Consider the following 12,166-nt stretch of genomic DNA (forward strand, 5'->3'; position numbering starts at 1 on the left):
AGTATTTGTCAGTACGTTACGTCTGAAGAAGGGTCTCGACCTGAAACGTCACCTATTCCTTTTCTCCTGATGCTGCCTGACCCACTGAGTTACTCCAGCATTTTGGGTCTATTGCCAGTACATTAGATAGATTACTGTGAGCAACCATGACTCAGCACAACATTGGAAAGCTTTTGTGTAGGAAGGAACTGCAGATGCCGGTCTAAACTGAAGATAGCCACAAAAAGCTGTAGTAACTCAACAGGTCAGACAGCATCTCTGGAGAAAAGGAATAGGTGACGTTCCAGGTCGAGACCCTTCTTCAGACTGGAGAGTCAGGCGAAAGGGAAATGAGAGATATAGACGGTGATGTAGAGATATAGAACAAATGAATTTTTTGCATATCTTTCATTCACTTGTTCGATATCCCTCTACAGCGCGTGCAGCGTGGGTTTACTAGGTTAATTCCTGGAATGGCGGGACTGTCATATGTTGAAAGACTGGAGCGACTAGGCTTGTATACACTGGAATTTAGAAGGATGAGAGGGGATCTTATCGAAACGTATAAGATTATTAAGGGGTTGGACACGTTAGAGGCAGGAAACATGTTCCCAATGTTGGGGGAGTCCAGAACAAGGGGCCACAGTTTAAGAATAAGGAGTACGCCGTTTAGAACGGAGATGAGGAAAAACTTTTTCAGTCAGAGAGTTCTGAATCTGTGGAATTCTCTGCCTCAGAAGGCAGTGGAGGGCAATTCTCTGAATGCATTCAAGAGAGAGCTAGATAGAGCTCTTAAGGATAGTGGAGCCAGGGGGTATGGGGAGATGACAGGAACGGGGTACTGATTGAGAATGATCAGCCATGATCACATTGAATGGTGGTGCTGGCTCAAAGGGCCGAATGGCCTCCTCCTGCACCTATTGTCTATTGTCTATTGTCTATATCTCTCGTTTCGTTTCCCCTGACTCTCCAGTCTGAAAAGGGTCTCGAGCCAAAAAGTCACCTATTCCTCATTGGAAAGCTTTAGTTTAATGAGTTTGACTGCCGTTGAATATATAGAATAAATTTCACAACAGAGGGATGTTCAGTTATTACCACAGTTGGAAGAAGTGGTCATGGGCAGAAGGTTACAAACGTTTATGCAAGAGACCCCGGCCGACAATTTGGACGAATATAGAGACAATGACAATAATCAGAATACCAAACACCAATGTGATGCTTTACACAATAACATTATCATTTAAAAGAAAAAAAGAAAACAATTATTACGTTTAACTGCACACATAAAAAATACTGAAAAGCACAGGAGTTAAACTTATCCTTCACCCAACAGTACCACAACAGGGTATCTGGCAAATACTATGCTTTGTTTATGAAACCTAACAACAAAGTCCCCACAAGAACTGTATCACAACAATGACTTCATTTCCGGTTTATGTCATTGGTTGGAAGACATTTTGAAATGGCTTAAAAGGACGTAAACAATGTTTATCGAAATGTACTCCATTTCCCCAGTAAGTGTCCTCTTCATTTTACTTCAGATGCTTTCTGCTGTGCCCTTCCTACAGGGAACATTGCAATCACCACACCAGTGAGATCTTTTCACAAGTGTGTTTAAAATCATTTCAGAGGGACACTATTGATAGTGCAGCATCATTCTCGACTGTAGGCACTGAAATGGTATTAAACTCCTGCCACCTTTTGAAGAGGGCGTGATACCAGTTGAGACACAAGGAACTGCACATGCTGAAATCTTGAGCAAAACACAAAGTACTGGAGTAACGCAGTGGATCAGGCAGCATCTGTGGAGGATGTGGATAGGCAATGTTTCAGTTCAGGACCCTTCTTCAGGATACCAATTGAGCCAAGTTTATCAAATTAAATTAACAAGATTGAAGGGAGATGAAAGGCCACAAAAAGTCATGTATTTTAAAAAAAACAAAATCTGTAAGTGCTAATGGGAGGATAAAGTAGGGTCTCGCCACTGGATTTAAATTGTTTGAATTTTTACACTGACAATATTCTAAGAATGAGTGAACTCAATTGAGTGATTCCACAGTCAAACAAATCGAGTGATCATGCTGGTTTAAATGATAGGGACCGAAATGAAACAATGTCTGGTAGTACTATTTTTGCTTCAAAAATACTTTGCTTGGATTGGGAGGAGATGCCATGCTTCATTCAATTACTCAGTTTTTATTTGCTCTTATAATTAGCCTGCTCTCTGAACACGCTGATTTTGTTTGTTTTACAATGGCCTCCTTGCTGTGAGCCCCAATAGGCACCCACCTTACTGCTAGCTGAAGGTAGACACAAGATGCTGGAGTAACTCAGCGGGTCAGGCAGCATCTCTGGAGAGAAGGAATGGGTGACGTTTCCGGTCGAGACCCTTCTTCAGACTGATGTCAGGGGAGGGGGCGGGAACGCCCCCTCCCCTGACATCAGTCTGAAGAAGGGTCTCGACCCGAAACATCACCCATTCCTTCTCTCCAGAGATGCTGCCAGACTCGCTGAGTTACTCCACCATTTTGTGGCTACCTTCAATTGGAACCAGCATCTGCAGTTATTTTCCTCCACTTACTGCTAGCTGACATCAGTTGTCAATGGAGAATCTGTTCAAAACATACCCCTACAACCTGCTTCAATGCTGAGCTTTTTCCATTTCCGCTGTGAAAAGTGCACCTGAGGAAGATGCTTAATCCACTGAACAACCAACATAAGCTACTCCACATCTCACACATACTTGTTATGTAAACCAAAAGACGCTTCCCTAACAAACATTAATCTAAGTCTGAGTCATGGTCTCCTGAGAGACAATGTTCCAATCTTAACACTAGCCTTGGAAAGAAATTATTGCTACGTGTTTACTCAAGTAGAAGTTGAATTCACTGGCACTCATTTGTATTCATGTCACTGGTGAATCTAAGCAGACAGGGGTGGTATTGCATTATGTTCAATCGAGAGAAATACAATGAATATGTGACAGAAACAAGCGGATGGATGTAAAACACATTTCTAACTAAAGATGCTGGTGATAGAAATGAGTCAATAGAAGTGCTGAATACAATTATTGCCTCCCCAAACTAAATGTGAATCACCAAAACCTACCAAATGTACACAGATTTGGAATCTGTCTCACAACCAGGTAATCATTGCCCCGACTACATCCAGATTTCTTCCTCCTGTACCAAGCAGCCCCCTTGGACCCTCCTCCATCCAGACCCTTTACCCCTCCTCCACCTGGCTCACACTGCTATTCCATCTGGCTCCCTCCATCTGGCTCCAGGCAGTATTCACCCTCCACCCGGCCCTCTCCTTCACCGCTCCGTCATTCAGCTCTCTTCCCCTTTTGCTGCATCCAGCTTCATTCCCCCTGGACCATCCAGCCCCCTTGCCCCTCCGCCATCCAGCCCATTTCCCCAATCTAGCCTCCGTTTCTCCTGTGCCATTTGGCCCCATTCCCCAATGCATAATGCTGCTTTCCTTGTGCCAAACGCCCCCCTTCCAGCCTGGGCCACACACACCCTCTTCCAGCCATCCTCTACACTACATGTCTGACTGCAGGACTTCTTGTACCTGCCATTCCACAGACAATTTGGTTCCGAAAGGGCATCAACACAAAATGTTAACTCGCTTCCTCTTTCCACAACTGCTGATCTACAAAGTATTTCCAAATTTTCAAACATGTGCTACATTTTGCTTTCAAGTTTAGTACAAAGTTTGTTAACCACCAAGGTCCGCACCTCTCTCCTTCCCCTCCCACACAAAGCAATTCAACAGCCAAGTGGAAAATCAGGTGCTAGATTTGTTTTCCCCCACAAACCATAGGACTAAATTTATCACTTCCTCCCAGCCTCAAGATTCAGTTTCCTGATTCGACTATCCACAGACTCAGCAACAAATTATATTTAATGCATCCAAACATGCAAAGGCAGGTAAACAGATAGGAAAAGTTTAGAGAGATATGGGCCAAACGCAGGCAGGTGGGACTAGTGTAGATGGGACAACTTGGTCGGCATCTGACTGGTTAGCATGCAATAGACAATAGGTGCAGGAGTAGGCCATTCGACCCTTCGAGCCAGCACCTCCATTCAATGTGATCATGACTGCAACAAAAGCTTTTCACTATACCTCGGGTGCATGTGACAATAAACTGAACTGACTGTCAAATCTTCGCTTCCACTTTTATTTCTGCAATTTACCGAAATAGTTAAATGCACAATTTGGTAAAGTAGCTACTTCCTTAAGTTACATAAATATTTGATTTTTCTGTTACCTTAACAGCGGAAATCTTTAAAGCTGCTCAGGACAGAGGATTAATAGGCAGCCCATGGTTTCTGAAAGACTTATCACGAGTGTGATGAGCTCGCACCTCATTGTACTAAATGCACAAATCGTTTCTGTTGAATAATCAGTTTTTCATTCAAAGACAAAGCCCCGGTTTGTTCGTCGTTTAAATCAGCCCTGATGTAGTTCTTCCAGCTATCAAGGGGAGCTGAGGAACAAGGTCAATATTTTGGCAGTGCTGTGGCTGTAACAACATGTTGTGCCACGGAGTGTCTTGGCACAATGCTCTGCAGATCGGTCGGTGTGAGAGTTCAAAACCACACGTAATCCACGGCTGCTCTTTTTAAACTATGCTTGTTTACAAATTTTGCTTTGACAATGATTTGTGGCAAAGAATAACCTCATTTATTTTCTTTTGTGTGGCCCAGTTTGCCTGATAAAACCTTGCCGACAAGTGATGGAAAATAAAAAGCACTTCTCACTGCCAACTTGATTCACCTGTTCATTTTTACTGCTTAGTTCCTGTGGAAATAAAGCTGCAGCTTTCCTAACATAGATTTAAAGTCGTAACCCTGAGGAGCATCACATTGAAAGTGCTTGGCATCATTCATTACAGCAGCCTATTTAACTCACTGTGCCTGTGGCAGCTCTATAAAAGAATCATTCATAAGTTCATAAATTCTAGAAGCAGAATTGGGCCACTCAGCCCATCAAGTCTACTCTGCCAAATATATCTCACTCTCCTGTACTTTCCCAATGGTTTCATTGTTCAAGCTTTAGAAATATAAAGGCTTGCACCTACTGTGTGTTCTGATGCTTTCCTATCTTTACTGTATACCTGCAAACTAAGTTTATTTTCTCCTCTCAACTAGACAAGTTGTTAGCTTTTAAAACACATATGTTTCTTTTGTTCTTGCACACTAATGTAATTTAATATATTATTAATTGTAATTTAACAATTTAATATAATTCCATGTTTTTTTTGGAGGACTGTATCTTCCCTCCTTTTGCCCATTATACTAATTAAGCTTTGTGGCCCTGGAGTATTTTGCAGGTCTTATTACCATTTCCTATTGTCCCTCTACTAAATATGGCATCAGGAAGTTCAGCTATTGTTTTCACAACCCCTACGATTCAGATTCAGATGTGTTTATTGTCACATACATCAGGATGTTTAGGATGCTGACAAAGTTACAAAAGTATTCAATATAGTCCCAATGGACCCATCTCATCCTCACCCCCCCCCCCCCCTCATTGTTCTTGGTGCCCCCCCCCCCACATCGGGTCCCATTGACCATTTCCCGTTGTTGACCATTCTCCGCAGCTTCAGGTTGTCAAGAGCAAAGCAGTTGCCATCTTGATACTTTCCGTAACACGAAAGAAGTTCGAGACAATCCTCGTTTACATGCCGAATTTTATAGACAATAGGTGCAGGAGGAGGCCATTCGGCCCTTCGAGCCAGCACCGCAATTCAATGTGATCATGGCTGATCATTATCAATCAGTACCCCGTTCCTACCTTCTCCCCATACCCCCTGACTCCGCTATCCTTAAGAGCTCTATCTAGCTCTCTCTTGAATGCATTCAGAGAATTGGCCTCCACTGCCTTCTGAGGTGGGCGTTTTCTCAGACGCCCAAGAAAGTAAAAATGCGATTCCACTTTCTTGACCACTGCATCAGGCCATGACGGAGAGAAGGATATGAAGAAGAGATTAAATAAAGACTGGGAGAAGCACCACACTACACCAGTCTTGATAGACCTATTGGAATAAGTAACCCGGTTCCATGTCAAAAATTGAATGTGCTAATAAATGATAATGAGGGGATTGCTAAAAGTTATCGTTAGGAAATAAATAATTGCAAGTCATTACAAAAGGAGGTTTGGTGATTTAAAAACAAATAAGATTTGTCAATTTCTGAATTTCTTTAACTGTATCTGCACTAGATTTTTAAGTCATCTTCTTATGTAGTCCAACAACAACCATTACCCAATAAAATGGGTAGTTTTGTCAAACATAAAAGTGTACAATACAACATTAGAGAGCAATGTGGATTGAAGTAAGAGTATGATTTTAAGAAACCCACCTTTACAGGAGTACAACCCCAGCATTGTTAAATTACAGGACTAATAACCTAGGATGACAAGTTCAAAAGTCTCGCAAGAGGAGTTTCTGAGAAATTTAAATTCAGTTAATTAAATAAATCAGGACTAAAAAGCTATGTTTAGTAAGGACTAGACAAAGTGGACCCATTGGGCCCAAACCTCTCCTGCATTGGTGCAGCACCCTGTCCTGCCCCCCCTCCCCTCTATCTTCTCACCTTCTCCCCTTCTCCCCTTCTCCCCCACTCCCCCCTTCCCTCCCCTCCTTTTAAACTTTAAAATGAGAATAACTTTAAAAATATAACAACGATTTCAATAAAACTACTTGCATTATCACTAAAGTGACAATGGTGAGTAAGGTGGGCCTAAAATTGTCACGTTATTGTGTACTGTTTTGGCTGGTTCAGTCACAAACAAGATAACAAACGAGAGTTTTAGTATATCGATGACAATGAAATACATTAAAATTCCATCTGGGTCACTAAAGTGCTGCAGGGAAAATAGTTCACGGGCCTTGGTTTGTGACCAGCCTCACAACAATGTGGCAGCCTGGTGTTTACGAGCAATTACAGACTAGCAATACATGGTGGTCTTGCCAGCGATACCTACATTGCAATTTAAAATATATATATTTTCCAAAAAATATATATTTTTTAAAGTTGTGATCTGATTCACAAAAACCCTTTCACACAGGCAGTGAACATTCAGGCCATCACGTTTGTGCCACTTAAAAAAAAGGTTACACAATCTAATTCACTGTTCAGCACCTGTTCAGCACCCGCAATGGCAATATCGCCAACAGTCTGTCTCCTCCCTTCCTTCTTTGTTGTTTTTTAGTACATGTTAAATGTATGTTTAGGGCGGCACGGTAGCGCAGCGGTAGAGTTGCTGCTTTACAGCGAATGCAGCGCCGGAGACTCAGGTTCGATCCTGACTACGGGTGCTGCACTGTAAGGAGTTTGTACGTTCTCCCCGTGACCTGAGCGGGTTTTCTCCGAGATCTTCGGTTTCCTCCCACACTCCAAAGACGTACAGGTATGTAGGTTAATTGGCTGTGTAAATGTAAAAATTGTCCTTAGTGGGTGTAGGATAGTGTTAATGTACGGGGATCGCTGGGCGGCACGGACTTGGAGGGTCGAAAAGGCCTGTTTCCGGCTGTATATATATGATATGATATATGATATGATATGATGATATGTTTTAGAGTTCTTTAGCTTGTTTTATGTGGGGGGGGGGGGGGGGGTTAGGGGAAACTTTTTTTAAATCTCTTACCTCGACGGAGATGTGATTTTTTTCCATATTGTATCTCCGTCCGCACTGCGGCCTAACATCGTGAAGCTGCCGGCCTCTGCTGGAGACCGACTTCGGGAGCTCCAACAGCGGGAGCCTGCGGACTTTAACATCGTGGAGCTTGCGGTCCCTGGTTAGAGACCAACCGCAGGAGCTTCGACCGCCCCAACACGGGAGCTTCGACCACCCCGATGCGAGAACTTCGATCGTCGGCTGCGGGAGCTTTGATCGCCCCGACTGCGGATGGTTCGATCACCCCAACCGCGGGAGAATAAGGAGGCAGAAGATTGCACTTTATTGCCTTCCATCACAGTGAGGAATCTGCTGCGGTGGATTTTTCTGTTAACTTTTATGTAGTTGTGTGTCTTGTTGCTTCTTTTTAGTGTGGCTGTATGGTAATTCGAGTTTCACTGTACCATAATTGGTACACGTGACAATAAACTGACCTTTATACCCTTAGCCCTGCAGGTCATAGCTCTTCAAGTGAACACTTCTCGCAGTCACTTCTTAAGTGTGGTGATTTCTTGTCTATGCTTGCCTTTCGAGCAGTGAGTTCTAGATTCCTATTGGTGACCTTTCCCCTCCCCTCTTATCTATTTCTTCTACTATCAGTTCAATCACTTTAAATTATTTTAGGTTAGTTTAGAGGTACAGCGCAGAAACAGGACCCTCGGCCCAGCGAGTCAGCACTGACCAGCGACTCCCGTACATTAGCACTGTCATACACTAGACAATTTTGAATTTTACCAAGCCAATTAACCTACAAACCTGTATGTCTTTGAAGTGTGGGAGGAAACCGGAGCTCCTGGAGAAAACCCACGCAGGTCATGGGGAAAATGTACAGACTGTACAGACAGCACGTGTAGTCAGTATTGAACCCGGGTCTCTGGCGATGTGTGGCAGCAACTCTACCACTGCGCCAATGTGCCACCACTGCAAATCTATAAATCTATGTCCCTGTTTTTTTACTCCTCGGATGAAGGAAATAGGTCCTTGCTACTTACTCAGTCTAGATTTATTATAATTTTACAAACACCTCAATCACGTTTTGTCTCTGGCTCCTCTGTTCCATATGAAACGATCTAATCTGCTTCATAGCTAAAATTTTCCAGTTCCAAAATCATCCTTGTAAATCTCTGGATATACCAGATCCATTGGATTTTAATATTTGTGTTCTTCTGTGACTGAGTTACTGTTCTTTATGTTCTATTGTCATGCATTGATAATATATTTGGCTGCTGCAATAGCAGTACCTCCCTTTGTTTTGCTGAAACAAAATCTTTCTGAAATTAGAACCAGAATCTAGAGGATGTGTCACCATTTATTTGGGAGAGTCCCTGAAAACATGTTGGCCAATTCCATGAGATTCCTATAAATGTTTAAGTCTTTGCAGGAAGCCATTGATTTTTTTTTAATGCAATGGAATGCACAAGGCCATTGATTTTTCAATGGGGCATCTTGAACAATGACAATCATTTTAGGTAGCTCTCAACCCCAGATTATGTGAAAAATATTGATACAAAAATCATGAATCTAATTATTGCAGATTCTTTAACCTAAATTTATTTTCTGCAGTCAGAATTCATCACCAGTATTATCAGCGGATTTAACAACATGGAATTTGCATTGGAAGCAGCGGATTCCTTCACTGCTATCGAGCCAGGTCAGAATGCAGAACCCAGTCACTGCAGATAACTGGTCCAATCCAGATTGAAGGATGCCAGAAAGTAACATTGCTCAGAACATTTTCAAGTGATTAATGACACCTAGTGGTGGATAAATCCTACCACTTATTGCAAGATAGTCACACTAACTTCAAGGAAGGAGACCCTTTCAACCCATCGAGTCCATGCCAGTTCAGAGGGATCCCATTCCTCAGTAATTTTCCACTAAACCTACAAACTTATCAAACTTATTCTGCCAATCACCTCCGACAGGGGAAATTTACAGAAGCCAATTTAGTTACCAACCTGCTTGCCTCTGCGATATGGGAGAAAACTAAAGCACCTTGGAGGGGAAACCACACACTCAGAGTGAATATACAAACTCCACACAGACAGCACCAGTGGGCATATCAATAGAGGAGATGTGCGGGCCAACTTATTTACACAGAGGGTGGTGAATGCCTGGATTGTGCTGCCATGGGTGGCAGTTGAGTCTTTTGGATAGGCACATGGATATACAGGGAATGAAAGGATATGGAGTATGCACAGGCAGATAACAGATGGTCTTGGCATCATGTTCGGCACAGACATTGTGGGCCGAAGGGCCTGTACATGTGCTGTACTGTTCTATGCTTGTAAGGATTAAACATGGCTGCTGGAACTGTGAGGCAGCAGTTCTACTAACAGCCACCCCAAATGATGTTAGCTATCAGTTAATCAAATATGCTTATCTGGAATAAACACCACAATACTCGGTGAGTGAGTCAAGCTATCTGCAAATAAATCAAATAAATTCTCCCCTGACTCTGTCTGAAGAAGGGTCTCGACCCGAAATGTCACCTTTTCCCCAGATATGCTGCCTGACCCGCTGAGTTACTCCAGCATTTTGTTTCTATCTATCTGCAAATAAACATTTACCCTCCATTATACTGTGAGCTGCAGCTCTTTATAAGGTCAGAAGTGATAGGAGCGGAATTAGGCTATTCGGCCCATCATGTCTACTCCGCCATTCTCTCCCTCCTAACCCCATTCTCCTGCCGTCTCCCCATAACCTCTGACACCCGTCCTAATCAAGAATCTATCTATCTCTGCCTTAAACTGACCCAACACTGGGGCTGTGAGGCGGTAGCATCACTAGTTACGCGACTGTATCACCATGAAGTCAGACATGGAGTCAGTCTGGTTGATATTTCTGTGACTCCACAAGGACAATTATGGAATAAAGCTTCTGAATAAAGCCCCAGTGGGAAAACCGAACAGATAAGCAATATTAAAGCTGCCCGCATTCCAAGATACAACCTGGTTCTGAACTTTAGGTTATTTGTTTATACAGTTGTCTTGCCTTGACAATTGGTGCAGGAAGTGAGAAGATTACAACTACACCAAAATGCTTAAACTGGTGATCATAAAGTAAGCAAATAAAACATTTGATTTTTAGGAATTAAAGGTGTGGAAGATATGATAAGCTTCATCATACCTTAGTTACCTGAATGGTGAGAATGTGCAATTTTCTACCACAGTGTGTGATTGAAGTGCAAGGTCTAGAAACTTTCAAGGGATGATTGGGCAGGCTTGAAGGAGTGCTGTGCTGAGAGATTTAGGTGCTCGCGATGCAGGGCTAGTCGTGGCAAATGACCTGTTTTAATGCCATCTATCCGATGTAATGATAGTTAATGCTGGAGGAGCAAGGGAACGCTGTAAAATTGCCTTGGGTTTTACTCACTCAATAAAGTCCTCCTTGCATTTCCGCAGCAGTTCACAGGCTTTTGTGACTTCTTGGTCATTAAGTAGGATGAGTGTTCCGATCGTTAGGTGCAGCTTTGCCGGGTTCTGGAAGATACTGTCATCAATCCCACGGTCCTGGAGGGGATAGGTTCAGAAGATCAGAAGTGACAGGAGCAGAATTAGGCCATTCGGCCCATCAAGTCATTCAATCATGGCTGATCTATCTCTCCCGCTCAACCCCGTTCTCCAGCCTTCTCCAAAGAGAAGGCTGTACTCCAAAGACGTACAGGTTTGTAGGTTAATTGGCTGGGCAAATGTGATTTTTTTTTGTCCCTAGTGGGTGTAGGATGGTGTTAATGTGCGGGGATCGCTGGGCAGCACGGACCCGGTGGGCCGAATGGCCTGTTTCTGCGTTGTATCTCTAAATCTAAAAAAATAACCCCTGACGCCCATAGAAATCAAGATTCCATCCATCTCTGCCTTGAAAGCATCCATTGACTTGGTCTCCACAGCCTTCTGTGGCAATGAATTGGGAGGAAACTGGAGCACCCAGAGAAAACCCACGCGGTCACAGGGAAAACGTACAAACTCCGTACAGGCATCAAACCCGAGTCTCTGGCACTGTAACAATTCAGATATTATTGAAGGAGTGATTCAGCTTCCCAGATGATAAAAGCATTTGCACTGAAAAGCATTATTATGTAAAGAGGCATAAATACTGTCCAAAGTCTGATGAGGTAGGTAGGTAGGTAGGTAGGAATCTAACTCTCCATTGGTCTTCTGGATCCTCTTTGAACTGCTCAGGGTCCAGGGATTGCACTTTTATCTGCAAGTACTTATCACTGCAGTTATGGAGATCTAATTATAATGCTGACATAAGGGGCAGCTATCAATACGTGATTGCAAGCTGCTTTGCCGTGATTATATCAGTTTGCACTACATTAGCTTCAGGTTTTCTTGACCTGTGCAACATTAATAGAATGGCCTTGGGGCTATCCAGATCAATCTGTACGTGTAGCAGAGCTCCAATTAATTAGACTTCATTAATACCACACCACTGTGCATCGTTGATCAAAGGCTTCATTTAGTTGTCTTGATTCAATTAGCAGTGGTGCTCTTTT

The 12,166-nt window shown here is 43.0% G+C and overlaps 1 protein-coding gene across 2 annotated transcripts in view; it reads right to left on the minus strand.

Moving 5' to 3' along the window:
* Positions 1-12,166, minus strand: part of ascc1 (activating signal cointegrator 1 complex subunit 1) — a 49,645-nt gene that overhangs the window by 22,700 nt on the left and 14,779 nt on the right. For both annotated transcript variants that reach the window (XM_078428454.1, XM_078428453.1), the window contains exon 6: positions 11,044-11,180. In XM_078428454.1, the coding sequence (XP_078284580.1) occupies positions 11,044-11,180 (137 nt within the window). The remainder of the gene's footprint in view (positions 1-11,043; positions 11,181-12,166) is intronic.

This window comes from Rhinoraja longicauda, chromosome 35, assembly GCF_053455715.1.
Source record: "Rhinoraja longicauda isolate Sanriku21f chromosome 35, sRhiLon1.1, whole genome shotgun sequence".
NCBI classification, from domain to species: domain Eukaryota; kingdom Metazoa; phylum Chordata; class Chondrichthyes; order Rajiformes; family Arhynchobatidae; genus Rhinoraja; species Rhinoraja longicauda.